At 45.5% G+C, this 17990-nt stretch overlaps 1 protein-coding gene across 3 annotated transcripts in view; it reads right to left on the bottom strand.

Annotated features, from left to right (window-relative positions):
• Window positions 1-17966, bottom strand: part of pax3a (paired box 3a) — a 23374-nt gene extending 5408 nt beyond the window's left edge. For 2 of the 3 annotated variants that reach the window (XM_031560080.2, XM_031560078.2), the window contains exons 1-7: window positions 17407-17957; window positions 16624-16859; window positions 16086-16215; window positions 15676-15819; window positions 3184-3383; window positions 1965-2130; window positions 1354-1574 (exon numbers count right to left, since the gene is read on the bottom strand). In XM_031560080.2, coding sequence (XP_031415940.1) covers window positions 1354-1574; window positions 1965-2130; window positions 3184-3383; window positions 15676-15819; window positions 16086-16215; window positions 16624-16859; window positions 17407-17491 — 1182 coding nt within the window. In that variant the 5' untranslated portion in view covers window positions 17492-17957. Of the gene's footprint in view, window positions 1-1353; window positions 1575-1964; window positions 2131-3183; window positions 3384-15675; window positions 15820-16085; window positions 16216-16623; window positions 16860-17406 lie in introns of all 3 variants that reach the window. The other variant, XM_031560079.2, reaches the window with a different exon arrangement.
• Between the last annotated feature and the right edge of the window lie 24 nt (window positions 17967-17990).

Genomic DNA, 17990 nt, shown 5'->3' with positions numbered 1-17990 from the left:
CAATACATTTACACAAATTAGACAAATTAAGACAAAAAGAGACTCATTTGCATAAATTACACACAACATTACTGGAGATAAACTCTCATTGGAAGCAATTAAGAGACTGCAGCCTTCAGTAATTGTCATTGCAGACTGTGAACTGCAAACAGCCCCCCCACCCCCCACCCCCGCCCCATCTCTAGGACGACGCATGCTCCGCTTCCTACTCGCATAACAGCCGCGGCCCAGCACTCGACCCCGCGTGGCAGTTGAGGCCACTAATGCCGAAAACAGCCACATTCTGAGTGGGGTGAGGTAAGTGGGCCTGTGGCCTCTGGCTAGGGAAGGGTCACCTAATGATGTTAAGTTTGTGAACCCTCTTTCTCTGGAGTTTTTTTTTTTGAACCGCAAGATAAACTCAAACAGGCCGACGCTACAAAAACACCAGCAGGCCGAGAGGGTCAGGATGGGCTTGTGATGGTCACTAAGGCAGTTGTGTGTTTGTCCGACAGAAAAATGTACACGTCTGAATGAGAGGCTGTGGAACCGACAGAGACGATATTTCATTCAGCACTTTCTTTAAATATTTTACTGCATTCTCGCTTTTGTTTGCTTGTGAGTGTCAGGTTTTTTTTCAGCCTGATCTTTTTTGGTGGGGGGGGGGGGGGGGGGGTTTGGGGTGATGGCAAAAACAGGATACTGCTCTCACATGTGTCCTCAGGCAACTCAGTCCTCTTTAGGAGAGAGAGAGAGAGAGAGAGAGAGAGAGAAAAGACAGAAAGAAAGAGAGAAAACACTTGAGGCAAAATTCTTTCTTTTTTTCAACGTGACGAGCCAGAGCCAGACCTGAGAATCCTCAGCATTGCCCACAGAGAGGTCCCAGCATGCATTGCAGCAGGCTGGCTTGGGCACCCTTTGTGGTTGTTAAAAGCTCATTTTCTGCCTGTTAGAGGAGCTCGCACTGCTCGGGGAGTGTCTGATAGCTGCTGATGAGTGTGTAATCTGCCATGATTGTCTTTTCACTTCTCATTTGTGTCACAGTCCACCTGCCACTCTCTCTCGCTCTCTCTTTCTCTCTCCCTCCTCGTCCTCCTAAACACATTCAACCTTAAACATCTCTCTTTTTTCCTCTCTCTCTCTCTCTCTCTCCTTCACACTTCATCAAGCTGTGCATCTGCTTTGCTGTGCGGTCACTGTAACTAGACACATCCCAATGACACCCACCACCTGACAGAGAAGCACCAGCCACTAACACATCACTCAATCAACGACCTCCGCATCCACACTGATCCACTGATCCAGCCGCGTATGACAGTAGCTCACACACTAAACGCCAAGATGGCATCCTCAATGCGAGGATGACAAACCAACCTGAGAGGAGAGGCCGTTGCCGATGGCGGGGTTGACTGAGTTGGAGTGGCCGGGCGGGGGCGCGAAGCTGTCGGAGTAGCCAGAGAAGCCGTGGCGTCCGGAGGCCAGGCAGTAGGCCGAGCCACCCTCCTGGGCCCCCGCCGTGGAGCTCAGACCCGTCTGGTGCACAGAGGTGGGGGGCAGAGGCTGGGGCCGGTGCACTGTGCTGGCCTGCTCCGACACTGCCGGACAGAGAGGGAGAAGAATAGAGGAGAAGAGTGTCATGACCAGACAACTAGGAAACAGCAGAATGGGCATCCCAGTCCCTAGTAATGCTTTGCTCCATTTCAGACACAGACTCAGTTATCCCTTGGGGCGGAATATGACACATTCTGTTCAATATTCGATCATTCCATGACTGTTATATAACTTACAGGCACAAGATGTGTTTGTCGATTGACAACACCACCAAATGGTATCCACAACAGTAAGTGCGCCCAGGCTAATACGGACACAGTGGTCACAGAAGATCAGTACCCAATCTACTCTTTTCAGCATTTGTATTCAGCTCGACAGAAAACCTGTCACAGACACCTTCACTCCGTGTTCATTGTGGGGAGGAGCATGGGTACCTTGCGATATGGATGAGGGAGGGTAGGGGCTGTCCGATAGCTGGTAGGGCTGCAGGCTGGACATAGCCGAGGGGGGGAAGCCTCCAGGGATTAGGTGGTTGAAGGCCATAAGCTGATTGGCCCCAGCCTGCTTCCTCCAGCGAGCTCTCCGGTTGCTGAACCAAACCTGCAGAGGGAGAAACAGAAAAAGTTAAATGATTCGAATGTCTTTCCGTAAAGGAAAAAATACAAAAAATACAGACAACATTATCATTTCCAAGTATATGAGAGTTAACTAAAGCTCTACAAAGGGTCACATGGTGTTTGAATAGGACCTTTTGTTTCAAGCCGTGTGGGCTGGCTTTGTGAGTCCTCAAGTGTGTATGAGTGTATGTGTTTGTATGTGTGTGTGTGTATATGTGTGTGTGTGTATGTGTCGTGTGTCTTTGAGGCTTCAACATTCCATAGCTGGGAGCTAATTAGATACTAATCTAGACATCTGTGCTGGTTAAGGCTGATGACATCATGGCTTTATCGAGCCAAGTCACGGGTTTCGGTCAGTGGGTCTAATTTCAGACCCTAACTGCATTATTGCAGTCTGTTCAATGGTTATTTTTAATAAAAACAGCTCTTTCTAAAACAGGAACCAGTAAGGAGCTGTTTGGGGGTTTGGTTCCCCTTAAGAGTAATCAGCACAAACAGGAAGTGGGGAACACTGAGGGGCTCTGTGTGTGTGTGTGTATCTGCGTGTGCGTCTGTGTGTGTGTGTCTCTCTGTGTGGTGTGGGCAGTGTGTGTATGTGTGTATGTGTGTGTCTCTCTGTGTAGTGTGGGGCAGTGTGTGTGTGTGTGTGTGTGTGTGTGTGTGTGTGTGTGTGTGTGTGGTCATGTGACTGACGGCTGGAGGGGAGGAGACAGAAGGGCTGTGTGCCAGGCCCCATTTAGCATCCGTATGCCACACATCCGACAGGACCTGGAGCGGTACCCACCAGAGGATGGGTGGGGGGGGGGGGGGGGGGGGGGGGGGTGGCTGAGGGAGACTGAGCCTGAGCAGTAAAGGTTGGGGTGGGGAGGGGGACACAGAGGTGGCTTGGCACATAGGAGGTGAAGCGAGTGGAAGACTACTATGTGGATCATGGATTGGATTTGGATTTGGATAAATGTGTGTGTGTGTGTGTGTGTGTGTGTGTGTGTGTGTGTGTGTGTGTGTGTGTGTGTGTGTGTGTGTTTGTGTGTCTCACCTGCACGCGTGCCTCTGTGAGCTTTGCTCTCTGGGCCAGCTCCTCCCTGGTGTAGATGTCGGGGTAGTGTGTGCGCTCGAAGGCCCGCTCCAGCTCCTCCAGCTGCTCGGCCGTGAAGGTGGTCCTGCTGCGCCGCTGCTTCCTCTTCAAGGGCAGGCCCGGTTCTGAGTCCACATCGGAACCCTCATCAGAGTGACTCGCTGGAGGACAACAAACACACAAACCTGATAATGCACTCTGTCCTATGAAACTCTGTCCTATGAAACAAACTGATTTTGCAGTCTGTCCTCTTGAAAAATGAATGAAAAGTCTTTACCAAAATATTCAGTTGTATTATTCGAACCACCACACAAAAGAGAAACACTTTACCAAAATTATAATTCATTTTAATTTTAAATTGTAAATTGCCAAGTACCCCATTGGAGACAAATGTCTCTAAAACATAAAACAATGTCATTAAAACATTTAGATTATATTTGCTAACTACCAAGTTAAATACAGACACTTTACCAAAACATTTAAGTTTTGTTTCCTCAACCCTCACGTCGTTTTCATGAGATATCACATGAACAATCTGAAAGCCATTATGAATACACCTAATCAACAGGTGGTCGGCTCCTGAGAGAGAGGATTTAGAGCTTAATTTGTGAAACTATTACCGGGCAATTCCACCACGTCACCCCCCAGCCCCCACCTCCACCCTCCTCTCTCTTTCACACCCTAAATATGACTCCTTTATGACATGTTTACTCAAACTTCAGCTTCTTTTGTCACCAAAGCCCCTTGACTCCATTATAGGGAGAGGGGGCCCCCGGGGTGCTTGGCGTCTATCCTCTAACACAGGGGCCATTGAGCCAAGCACTGGCAGCTCAGGCGAGAGCTTTAAGTGTCCGGCTCCGGGGCCGCCAGGGGCCCGGGCTCCATGCAGGTGCTCCCTTATCTGTTTGCTCAGTTTAAGTTGGGGGAGAAAGCGAGCGCCTTTCAGGGCTAATTCAGCAGAAGAGTATGTGAGTCTGCCCTTTAAGCCCAAGGGGGACCAGGCACCACTGACTGGAGGGGGGTCGGAGAGGGGGGGTTGGCAGTCTATTAAATAATGATTAGGCTCCTCAAACTAGCGTGACAGTCTGCCATTGTCCGTCGGCCACGTCTGTAGAAAAAAAAAGAAAAACCCACGGCCCGAACATGCAGACGCATCTGCTGCTTCTGTGACTACACCTCCCTTCTTTCTCTCAGTCTCTCTCTTTTTCTTTCTTTCTTTCTTTCTTTCTTTCTCTCTCTCTCTCTCTCTCTCTCTCTCTCTCTCTCGGCGATATTTCACCCACAGATGGCTGAGAACAGGAAGACAAATCCCACTCCTTTCTTTGGCCTTAAAACAACACACACACACACACACACACACATACACACACACACACACACAAAACAGGCCAGATCAACAGACGTTCCCTTGAATGCCTTGATCAGTGTGTTTCTCTCTCATATTGTCTCTGTAGGCCTGGCCAGCACTGCAGAAAGCCCAGCTCAAGCTGTGGGCATGTAGGGGAGAGGCTGAGGACACGTACAGGAGAGGGGCACAGTGGGCACGGAGGAGGAGGAGGAGGAGGAAGAGGGGGAAAAGGAGGAGGCATCTGTAGACTGGTGACTGACACAGCGATGGCTCCATATTTGAGAGCTTTAATTAAAAGCGCAGAAAAAGAGAGAGAGAGAGAGAGTCACGCAAAAGCAGGGGGCTCCATCTCCGTCTCTGTCTCCGTCTCTGTCTGTGTCTCGGCGGGCCACTCCCTGGAGCCATGCAGGAAATGCTTCTACTGGCTGCCAGCGAGAGCCTCTATGGGCACTAAGACTAGGATTTAGCCCTTGGAGCGCCTCTCTGGCCGCACTCACCAGAGAGAGAGAGAGAGAGTGGAGGCAGAGACTGAGAGGGAGAGAGAGGACAGAGAGAGAGAGAGGGAAAGGAGGGAAAGAGGATAAAAAGAGAGAGAGAGAGATAAGAGAGGGGGGGCAAGAGAGAGAGGAAAGGAATTGGAAAGAGAGAGAGAGAGAGAGAGAGAGAGAGAGAAGAGAAAGGAGGGAGGAGAAAAGGAGAGCTCTTCATTACTTGTGGACTACAGGCGCCAGGGCATAGACCACAGCCATCCCGAGGCTCAAAGGTCAGTTAGGACTTCTCATATCTGCAGGTTTCCATGAGAATACAACTCCTATGACATGTACTGGATGGTTTGAGTGCCACACAACACTCACACACCACTCTCTGCATGCTTAAGAGGTTTTCATTACACTCTGTGGCACTGATGCAGAACACTGACATGATGGATAAATCCATTCTGGATTTAAAAAGATAAATTCTGATAAGATCCATACCCCTTCAAATCAAATGTGGGTTAACGATAAACTAAGAGGCTGTTGTCTTTTGTTTTACCAGTAAAAAATCCGGATGAATAAATACTCTTTTTATATCGGACAACAGACACAGAAAAAAAACAACAAAACAAACAAAAGTAACTTTAAAAGCAGAGACTTCAGAAGAAGAGCCTGCACACTGAGAGAAAGACTCCAAGCGGCAGTGGATCATGTTAACGGCCGGGTGGGGGTGGAAGACCTCTCCTTCCCTTTTTTCTATCCTTTCTGTCTTCTTTCTTTCTTTTTAATTTTTTGTATTATTAGTAACTGCCGCGAAAAACACTCCATCATGGGCTGTGAGTTAATAGCAAGTGACACTGTTACTTTTGTCATCCTATAGACCCCTTTCTCTTTCTTTCTCTTGCTCTCTCTCTTTTTTTCTCCCTCTCCCACTCTCTCTTTCCCTCTCCCTCTCTTTCTCTCTCTCTTTGAGTTATTTGGCTGCCTTTTGTTGGGCTGTAAGGAGCGGCCTGTGGCTGGAGCCTTTTCTAGCGATTTCCACGCTCCATCTGCGGGATCCATCACGGCTGCCTTGGCCCGCATTGAGGGCCTTGTCACCTGCCCGGCAGGGGAGCAGGGGGGGTGGGGATGTACAAAGAGGGCCGGAGTGGGGCCAGTGGGGCTCGGGAGGGGCACAGCAGGGGGGCGCCCCCAATCCTTCCTCCTCCACAGCCAGGGGGTTACAGGGGCAGAGGGGTGGAGGGTAGAGGGTTACGGCGGAGAGGGCGGTGGTGTGGGGAGCCCAAAGGCACCTGGAAATTTTTGGGGTAGGGGTGCTGGTTTAAGGGGGGTTAGATAGAGAGAGGGGGGGGGGGGGGTGCTGCTCCTTAACCTAATTGTGGCACGCTGCCTCCCGTCAGGTCCAGTTTGCATTACTTTTCCTGTGTTTGCCCTCGGCTGCAGCCATCTCACTTCCAGCCCTCTCATCCCGTGTCACCCTGCAAACTCTCATGCCGAAATGTTCCATCAGCCTTACCGTTCCCACACATTTGCATCCCACAAAATCACACAACAAGAGAATCTAAAAACATGCACAAAGCCAGGGTTTCCCCTCCCCCCGAAAGGCACATCACAATTTTACACAGCGCTAAGGTCGTCACGCTACTTCAAGTGGACGTACCACCACCCCATCCCTCTCGGGTGCAGCCTTCAGGACTTCTGGAAGTTTCTTCCCAAGTGTCCCAATCAAATCAAATACAAATGGGGCCTCACTCCGAGAACAATGACGAATGGATGAAAAAAAAAGACTGAAGGACGGGTAAATGGATTGAGGCAGGGATTGACCGACAGAAGAGATGGACAGACAGCGGCAACAGTAGCTTCTGAGCACCAAGATGGACTTCCACCAGCATGACAGGATGTTCCCTACAGCTTTTCCAACGGAGCTCGGAGGCTCCTCACAAAGGCATACCTTGAACTGGCCAGAGTGCGACCAAAATCCCCCTTTCAGCTGCCTTCCTCTTGGTCAGACAGTCCTTAAAGCTCTTTTCACAGCCCCCCTCCCTGCTCCCAACCGTATCTTTGTCTCCCACACAGAGAGAGAATCAGAGAGACAACCCAGACAGGACAGCATGGAGCTCGGAAAATGGCGCAGACACAAAAAAAAAGAATAGTCCATTAACAAATGGTACCTTTAATGGGTTTAAATCCCCCAAACTGCACATATGATGGTTACAGAACTTGTGAACGCTGTGCAACAGGTTTCCAGTAGCAGAAATGGATTCTGATTTTCTGAAATAAATCTGCACAAAGACAAAGAAGGAGTGAAAGTGTGAACGGGTGTGGGAGAGAGAGAGGGAGCGTGTTTGATTGGGACAGGGGCGAAGGCAAGACCGCAGGGAAGCACAAGATACAGTTGGGGCCATATCAGCTCTTTGCTTTGGTTACATTTCCCGAGGCACAACAAGCCGGCGCCTTTCTCTACAAAAAAAGAAAAGAGAAGAAAAACAACGCAAGGTGCTCCAATCTTTTACCAAGCTGACCATTTGTATGCGGCCCGCAGCTGCCCCTGTCCCGCGCACACACGGAGCAACAAAGGAGGAGCACTGTCAAAAGCTCCCCAACCTGAACTGAGTGGAACCATTTATCAAGCCAGCGAGCAAGGGCTCTGACAGGGCAAGAAAGGAAACCTCGGCTCAACAAACACACACACACACACACACACACATACACATACACATACACATACACACACACGAACACACGTACAAAAAAAAAAAAAAAACAGACCATCCCCTCCGATCTGAATCACTTCCACCTGCAGCATGAACATGTAAAGCAGGGGTCTGTATGAATCCCTGGCTTATTTGAGCAGAGAGACTGGCCCTGTGTGTAGATTCAGAGTAGAACATTCAAAAAAATGAACCACCGATTTACAATTACAGCTCTGCCACGGACCAGGGCAAATCCATACTAACCAAAGGAGACTGGACTCAGAAGGCAATGTTAGCCTTGGAAAGGGTAACAGGTTACTAGAGTACATATGCCAAATCAGCACAGGAACACACACGCACGGTTAAGCTCACTGAGATGCACAAATAATCTACAGGTAGACAGAGTTTTACTTGTCCGAGGAACAGACGAGAAGTAACGTGGTGAGAGAAAGCCATAACAATGCAGAAAGACAGGGAGCCAGGAGAGGAGGAGGGAAAGTGCAGAGAGGGGCAGAAGAGAGGCAGGCCATATGGGCAGTTTATAGTCCCTGTAGGGGGAGGCAGTCAGTCCTCCAGGGGGCAGTTAAATAGGAGGGCAATTGAGCTGGTGACATGTGTTCCCCAAACAAAACAAAAGGCAGAAGAGACAAATGAAGTATTTATTTGCGCAGCGAAGTGGCGCTGCTCTTTTGAGCCCATGTCCCAGTAAGTGACTGCGCGAGTGAATAAAACAGTACATCGAGAGCCGGCAGATGCGAGGAGGAGAATGGTTAACTGACAGCTTATGGGCCCATCTGGGCTGGACATTTTGTTAAGAGAGAGGACTGGGGTTCACTTGACTTGCTAAGGAGGGCCAGCCCCCCCAGCTGCCCAGGGTATGAGTGAGTGGAATGGGAAGAGAGAGAGTGAGAGAGAGAGATGGTGGGGGGGGGGGGGGGACGTCGGTTGGAGAGGGAAAGGATTTTTTTTTTAAGGGTAGAGAAAATAAGGGTTTGCATGGCATGCAACAAGCTAGTGAACAAGGTTTGGACTGAAAAATGGAGTGATGGAATAAAAAGATATATTATCATCTAATGTGGCCACTCATTGTGGCAGAACATAAGTGGCATGAAAGGGGAACACGGGAGCGTTTTTAAAGGCACAGCGTGGAGTGGCTATTACCGCGATGCACCGTGACAGAGGTGACGGTTTCCACTTGTGACAGTGCCCTCGGGCGCAGGGACAAAGCACAGGCGCCACACCGGGCAACTCCGAGACGGCCCGTTCGCCACACGCACACACACACACCAGTCCTTTCCCCGGGCAACGTCCCTGCTCCGCCCCATCACTCCCTCCCTCATCCCTCTCTCTCACTCTCTCTCCAGGTGTGTGTTCGCCCTGCATTCAAACGTGGCCTGTTTCAATGCACCACATTTTAGTGTGTAATTGGACGTTTGGCCAAATACTGTATCAGTCTTCCCCCCCACCCCACCCCACCCCACCCCACCACCACAAACCCCTCCCATTTTTTCCTGTCTATTATAATCCTCTGGGTCTCTTCCACCAACACACGGGGAGCTGCTACCTGTCACAGTGAACAGAAACATTATTTTAACCCTCACTTCCTGCACAGTTTAACCTGGAGTGGTCCGTGACCCAGCACAGCCCTCTGACCCTGCCCAAGCAGGCCTCTCTCCGTCCTGGTCCTCTGGGGAGGCAGCGGGCAGGGAGGGAGGGAGGCTTACCTCTCCACTCACCAACTCAACCCACAGCCCAACAGCACTCTCTCCAAAGCCCCTTACAGACAGGCTAACAAGAGGCAGAACCATATTTACATGTATTCACATAGCAGACACTTTTATCCAAAGCAACTTCCAGTACAGAAATACATTTTCATTGGTAGTGTATGTGTGCTTCCTGGGAATTGAACCCATGGTTTGGGTGTTTCTAATCAACTTTCTCTTCCACTCCAACCACAGGAACACTAGGCACTCAAACTAGGGAAAAACTAAAAGTTGTGATAAAATCTCTATCTGGGTGTTCCTTGCAAACATGTGACAACAACAAACAAAAAATTCCATCGGTACCATTCTGAACGCAAGTTTGTTGTTGCCATAAAAATATGTATAATCATGTTTTTGCAGAGAACTTGACCTGTGTTAGGGGTTGCATTATCAGGATCTGCAAAAAATGATGTAAAAAATGTGTGACGTGGCTCAAACTATCTTGGGTTGGACCAAGACACATAAATTATAGAGGCCATACTGCCTCAGAAAGTTAAACTGAAATTCATGAAGCATTTTTAACAAAGGAGTATTTATTTTCTCATGAGAATGACTGACACAAATCTAAAATTATATAGTATTATTGGAAATTTGGTTTGAGGCATGGCGAAACCTTCCATCCATGAGAGCTATATAAAGCAGCCACTCAACTAACAATGCCTTACTGTAGCAGCTGTTTCATGCAAAACTCATCTTAGGATACGCACCGCAAACATGCTGACAAAATGAATTTGCCAACACAACCAAAATTACTTGGGGCACTGAATCTGCCAACTTACATGTTTGTTTACTTCAAAATGAGCTGTCGGACTGACTGGATCTGGGGTCTAAACTCACATATCCCTTTCTCAGAGGAGCTGATTCCCGGGGGGAAAAAAAGAATTTCAATCATATGTTGGTTGAAGAGCAAGGTTCTACAAGTTAAGTGATTGACATAGCTGTCTGGCTTTTCTCAATTAACCATCTCATTGTGGTGCTTTGTTGCAGGGGCCACCTCTCTACCCCCAACCTCTTCCAGCTCCTCCTTTTCATCCTCGGTCCCGGCCAGAAAAAAAGTTTTGCTTGGCTAATACTTCCAAGCAATAGAGAGCTCTTTTTCAGCCAGGGCTATTCTCCTTGACCTTCCATTGGCCAGGTCTCTTTCAGCCACTTCAAACTGTCTTTCAGCGAGGGCGCAGCCTGAATGTGGCGAGTCCATCAGCTCGCGGGGGCCGGCCCAGGGTATGCCCCCAGCCCCCGACTTCAAAGATGGGTTGCATTCATTAATTGTCCTTTGAATTAATATCAGAGGATCACAATGCCAGTGCCAACACAGAAAGAGACTTTAATGAAGCATAGAGCCAGCATTCATTTGCAGATAAGCAAGTTTTTCTTTTCATTCTGTTTTGCCCTCTGTCTTTTTTTTCTTTCTTGTTTTTCACACCAGCAGAATTACTGCGCAAAAGCTGTGCAGTCTCTGAGAAAGGAGGTGTCATAGAACAAAAATGATATACCATCATCATATCTCCATAATGAAATATTCACACACCCAAACCGTGTATCTCTGCATGAACTGAATAGGCTCACGGGTTGCCAACATAAAATGTGACTGTGCGTGTGTTTACGCTGTTCAATGATCTTGTGAAACGATGAGAAGGGGACCATTTTGATCGAGCGCTTGGCTCAGTTGAGTGGCATGGGGAGAGGACGCAGCCATGGGGACGCCTGGAGAATAAGACAGAGATATTTCTATATCCTGATGCCTTCGGGGCGTCCAGAGAGAATCATGACTGTAGCAAGCATTCCACAAGTTGCACTAGGGCCCCCTTGTTTATTGTTAGGGGGGAAACAGTGTTCTCTCTCTAAGTCCCTGACTGAAAACACAAAAGCGCTTTAAAAATAGACCAACAAAAAGTAGAAAATGCAATAACGCACCCTTATAAAAGGAAAAGGGAAGGACGATTTAGTTTTTCGGACTGTGTGCTGCAGTTTCAATAGTTTCTAATGCAACCTTCACGGGGGAATACTTTAGAAAAAAAAATGTATTAAGTTAAAGCGTTTAAAATATAAGCAAGTATGTCATGTCAGTGTAAATATGTCACCGTATTTAGTGAATCAATTTATCAATTCATTAGCTTGTGTGCCTTTTATTAAAATAATATCCACATGATATCATTACCTGCCTATTTCCCTGTTTCATTCTCGCACACAGATATCATCTCTCTCACTCTCTCTCTCTCTGTTTCTCACTCACACACACACACACACACACACACACACACACACACACACACACACACACACACACACACACACTTGATCTTTCTAAACGGCATCTCTCTCTTTTTTCCCTTTTTTTTCCCCCTCCTCCCATTGAGAGCAATTCACAGCAAAGCACAGAGGAGAGAGTTCCCCACTTTATTTACACAAACAAAGTCTTACTCCGTTTCTCTGACAAAAGCAGCTAAATCTTTCATGTTTTGTCAGCACTTGATTCCCTCTGTCCCCCTGGCTCTCTGCCTGCTCAGGGACAATGGCTGGCGTAGAATGGCAGCAGATTGTCGGAATGCGCCTCAATGAAAGTAATTATTACATGTTGACTGCGTTCACCATGGCAGATCTCAAAGCACTAGGCTTATTCAATTGGCCCTCTGCAGGACTCCCTTTGAAAAAAAAAGTTATCCCTTTGACTGTTTGTATTTCTGAGTCCTCTTTTTTTCCTGACCAGTTAATGAAAATCTGCAAGTCTGCTCTTCAGCTTTGATGACTCTAGTTGTTTTTAATTAGCCAAATAAGACTGCAGAATTGTCAGTTTTGGGAAGTTAATGGTGGTGTGTAAGTGATGGGATGCAATTAAATGAGCATCCATTTATGTGATTTCAACATAACCTTTTGTAGGTCTGTGTGCCAATTAAATGAGCATCCATTTATGTGATTTCTACATAACCTTTTGTAGGTCTGTGTGCCAATTAAATGAGCATCCATTTATGTGATTTCTACATAACCTTTTGTAGGTCTGCGAGCAAAGTTGTGAGTACTTGTGAGTGTTTTAGGAGATACCTACATTTTTCCATCAAACATAAATGCACCACAGACCATCTTGGATATGGTGATTTGGGCATGATGAAGAATTATATTATTGAAACATTCCTTCCTTATAACTAAATTAGTAGTCAGTTAATATAATTTCCCAGAGCTACTCAGAATGTCACCAGTCTAAAGTAATGCTAGTATTGCGCTATACTCAATGTGCATCGAAAACTTGATTTAACAGAAAGAAATGAATACATGAATATATTCATACATCATGTTGGTCAAGTATGTTAAAAGAACCGCAACTCCACTGTTGTACCAAACCCTACCTGATAACATAATGAAATAAATAAGTAGCACATGAATGAATTCCCTTTGGATGCATACAGGTCCACACAGCTAAATGAACTCTCTTTCAGAGTGATTTGGGGTGGGGGTGGTGGTGGGTCGACCCCTCCAGCCTGCATCCCACTGCTATCCACACTGGCTTTTCCCAGACAAATAAATCTAAAAGGTCTGCCTTTGATCTCAACACTTAAGGGAAGGCAACAATAGGTTTGGAGGACCAAGGGGCAGGGGGCAGCAAGCCTCTCTTATGGAAAACCAAAGACTCAGTAAACACCTACTTAATCAATATTTGGCCAGAAAACACCCTCTTGATTCTAAAAAACATTCTTTTCAGGTTTTAATTGAGAGCTATAAAGTAGACAAAAAAAACTACAATTCCCACTGTAAAAGCATGGAAGTGAAATACCTACCCGTTAAAGGGTTCATCTTTGAGGGAGCAATAAAACGTTACTGTCAGCCAGTGAAGATTCCACCGACTGGGGACTCTTTTGACACTTTTATAATGCTAATTCATTAACATCTGAATGAACCACAAAATAAACTGTTTGATTAACTTAAGAAAACACACAAACTTAGCCAAAGTTGGATCGCTTCTCTGGTGAACAAACACCCAAGTGTAAACGACATGTGACGAAGAGACGCAGCCCTTTCACATTATACAGCAACTTCCATTTAAAACCTGTTGGTGCAATATAAAAACAAGTTCCACTGTGTTTTCGATTTCAGTTAGCTAGTTTCACTTTGAAATAGAGCACACTTCATCTCACGCCGATCATTAAGATGATCTGACAGCAGTGCTTCTTCTGAAAGTAAACTGGCCCTATATGTAACTTGATCTTTTGCGCCAAAGAATCAACACACAGTGAACTGGCTATGACTCTCGCTGTACTCATCTCATCGTCCAACATTCTCCAAAGCTCGTATCGAAAGTCGCTAGTTAAACTAATTACCAACTGATTTGTATTCGAGACGCCTTTCCTGAAAAAGGGAGAGGAAAGTGACTAAAGATATTGGATGAATGCGCGCGCCCCAGGCGTAGAGGAAGGGGCGGGTTTTGTGTCGAGATGAAAGTGAGAACAAATAAAGGAGTCGATTTAATCTACTAGAAAAGGTTTTCATTGCAATGAGTGGACATAATGTGCGAGGATCGTAACTGCGCATGACGCGAGCGATCGCACCGTGACCCTGTCACCTCCACAGAAACCAACGAGGCTCTGCTGACGACTTGGCGTCGAAAGCAAACTCGATTATCGAAGTATGCATTCGGTTGGAGGTTAGAAAAACGCCGGGTCAATATCAGTTTCCTTGTTTCAACAGCTATTCTTGTTTAACAAACCTCCCTTTCCATTGGGGGAAAAGCCTTATGCAGACCGCGGATATCAAGTAAAACTGCATTGTGCTGTGGCATATGCTACTACTGACATACTATTTGCACTCTGTTTAGCTGAACAACGTGAAAACCTGATCTTAATAAAAAACAGTGAGAAAGGTCAAGGAAGTTTTAAAAGTCTTCTCATGGACTGCAAATATTTAGCCTTTATGTTGAATGATTAGACCTTTGTTCACAGGAGTGACTATTTGTTTTATTATGTTTTGAAGTTATTTAATGGAGTTTGCAAAGTAAGTAATTTATATTATTGTAGGCCTGCTCCACTGCCGTCATTGCCCTGCATAGTGGATTTTTTCAGCAGGTCTTAACTCAACAAGTGTTAAGATGGAGTTCGCCAGCACTGATTACTCTGACACATTTTTGCTCTCTCGGTCTTACACGTCATTGTTCTGTGCGAGAAAGGCATGTTTGAATAACGGTAAAGACTCCAAGGAGACATTTTGCAGATGAAAATGGCCATTTTTCTCAGGCGCGAAGTCTATGAAAGTGCTCGGAGTCGCCACTATTGGTGATCGCTGAATAATTCATCCCTCATTGCCAGCCCATAATGTCTTCTCTCCGTCTTTTGTTGTATCGTTTTTTCTTCCTTTCTCTTCAAATTTTGAAAAGGTTGGCGTCTTTTGTATGCACCAAGCTGCTGCTAGGCAGGGTTTTGTCCAAGTGAAACTGAAGCGTGAGCCTCAATGGACTCAAGTGCTTTTGTCTCCCAAGTTCATCCTCAAGTGTCCAATTGTGCACCGCGGGACCGTCTTTTTACGCAACGGAACCCTTGGACAAATGTTTGATCAACTGATTCAGACTTTTGTCTCTTGAACTTCTGAGACACTTATGAACTGACACTTATATACTGAATTCTTAAAATACCACCACCAAATCCGTGTGCAATTGCGATTAAAGTTTGTTTCGATTTCGCAATCCAGTCTTATCAGAACTATCCAATATAACCGAGAGATTAAACTAATGATTCCACAACCAAACAGCGTATAACTGACTGGCAATATACACAACTCCATAAAATCAAAGGCAAATAGTTGACTATAAAGTCGGGGGCAGAGAGAAATACTGTAAAACTAAAACCTCAGATAAGGCCACTTGCCAGCCGGCAGCTGGTATAAATGTGCCTATTAGTGATACTGATCAAAAACGATATCTGATAATAATAACATTATTAATAATACTACTACTAATAATAAAAATAAGAATAATGGAAATAATAATAATTTTAAAAAAATGATTTCAAAGATTTCATATAAGGGGAGGGCCACAAGACTACTTTGATTTTAGCGAGCTGTGATGATATCAGACAGCCATCTTTGACTTCTTAAAAAATGACTGAAACAAAAAAATCCATCCATATACACAATATATTCATCCTTGTTTTCTTCAGAGCTTACAAGAAATTTGAATCGCCAAAAGGACTACTTACATCTATCGCCTAGAATGCCATCGATGCTGTGTTTGCCTCTTCTCTCGTTTTCGTCCAGTGCTCTCCTTTCCATTTCGTCCTCCTCATCTTCGTCTTCGGCACTTCCTCCGAATTTGCATCGCAAAGTGCGACTGATTGAACTCACTTTAAAATATTATAAGGTATTGTGTTAAAAACATGCTGTATTATCAACTGAAGGTCACTGTGGCCTACCCAAACATAAAACACCTGTTGAATACTCATGTTGAACGTGTTTACAAAACACACTGAAGTATTTAGTTAAAATAAATGGGGCTTTACTATTTTCCTAGGTTTGAAGGATGACAAAATCTCGATACAAAATATAATCTAATGTAGATTGTATCAAGATTAAGACTACTTTACTTTGTGGATAAATAAAAATGCTTTACCTGAAGGAACATTGTTGCGGTCGCATATCCCATCTTTGAGTAACTTATCCCTGATCTCCCAGCTAAATATACCAGGATTTTCTCTCTTGTACTCTTCGATTTTCTTGTCTATGTCGGGCGTTGTACTCTGCTTTAAATGCAAAAGTTATAGGGTTACATAAAAGTTATAGTTACATATTTAGCCACCTGATGCTTCCACTGAGGCAGTCACAAGTTTACTAAGGACATAAAGCTCCATCATAATAAAGACACGTTAAAAAGTAAAAACTACCAAAAATGTGCGTTGCTGCTTTTTTACTTTTTACCTGTATGGTATGCTGAAATAATGATCATAGATACAGAGCCAGCGGTCAGTAAATACATTGCCGGAAGGTGTAGGAGCTGATTCAAGTGTAGAATAGTCACCTCACCAATTCAGTTCACAACATTAATTCGACTAATTCAATAATTTGCCTTTTCGATGAGTTGGTTTGTAAAAACAAACAATTTATCCGCCGTATCTAAAATGTGCACCATATTTTGTGTTTTGGGTCATTACCTTGGGTTTACTTCCTCCTATAGCACCGGGTCGGATAGATCCAGTCTCCTGGTACCTGCACAGGATTTTGGACACACAGCCGTGTGACACTCGGAGCTGACGGGAGATAACGCATGGTCGGATGCCATGATGGGCCATCTCCACGATCTTGTGTCGAATATGATTAGGCAAAGGCCGTCCATTTATGAAAACTCCACCGAGTTGGTTTACTCGACCCTGACCTAATGGCGTGGAAACTGAAAACAAACACATTTCTCAGAGTTGGTACAAATCTCACCTGATAATAACACAATCATAATCACAATCAAGAACTTGTTGTAGTAGTAGTGGTATAATAATAATAATTATTATTATTAATTATATATTAATGATAATAATAATAACCATACTCATAATATTAACGATTTACGAGTTTATTAGATATTTATTTTCATTTAAATAGATAACCTGTTGCTGTTCATCGAACTAAAATAATAGTAATATAGCTGGAAATTTAACTTGTTGTCCATTTGACTGCAAATTAAAAATCTTGTTCCAGTTTATGTCTTCGTGCCCAGGCGTCCAAAAATGGTAACAGGGCAGAAACAGGCCTCGAAAGTTACACCGATGTAACATCGAAAGAAATACATGCCATAGTTTTAGACGGAGGACAGAAGTCTTGGTGAGTTACAATTGCATGATAAGTTATACTCAGCAAGCAAGGCCTATTCATGCCAATTTGAGTGTTATAATAACTTTAAGGTGCCGCGTTTATTGTCTGGAGTGTTGATGACAAGTTCCTACCTTCAAGAGAGTATCCTCCTCTCGGATAGTTTTGTGGCGGCGTGGGGCGCATCATTCTCGGTATGCCCCCCGCTAAGGCTGTCATTTTTCCTTACACTCCGATACGGAAGATTTAAGGTGGATTCTCCTGCCAGGCGAAAGATACTAATAAGAGGTCCTTGGTTGTCTTCCGATGTTTAGAACTCGGCGAAGCGGCAAGCAGCTTCGTTCCTCTTGGGTACGATGCCACAACAACCCCTTAGACAGGCAATCTTAAAATGGGAAACTTCTTCCGAAAATCCTTCGAAATGGGTGATGGGATATCCTGATAAGCGTAACAGTCAAATCTCTACAAAGTTGGTGATTTTTAGGGCTATGCGTGCAAATCCTGAACTTGTTCTCCGGTCTTGTTGTTGTTGACACACTTGTTGTGGATTGAACGGTGGTCAGTGGTGAAACATTTTATCAGTTGTTGCGCTGTTGGCTCCCGAGGCACTGCTAGACCTCTGATTGGTCCGAGAAGGGAAAGTCCCGAGGCCCCAGAGAGGGCTGTGATTGGCCGACAGCAGAAACTTTCTTGTGAGATGACCCCCAGAGTTCAAGAC

This window comes from Clupea harengus, chromosome 22, assembly GCF_900700415.2.
Source record: "Clupea harengus chromosome 22, Ch_v2.0.2, whole genome shotgun sequence".
NCBI classification, from domain to species: Eukaryota; Metazoa; Chordata; class Actinopteri; order Clupeiformes; family Clupeidae; genus Clupea; species Clupea harengus.
Note: the sequence above shows the minus strand (reverse complement) of the source record. Positions and strands in the feature narration are given on the sequence as shown.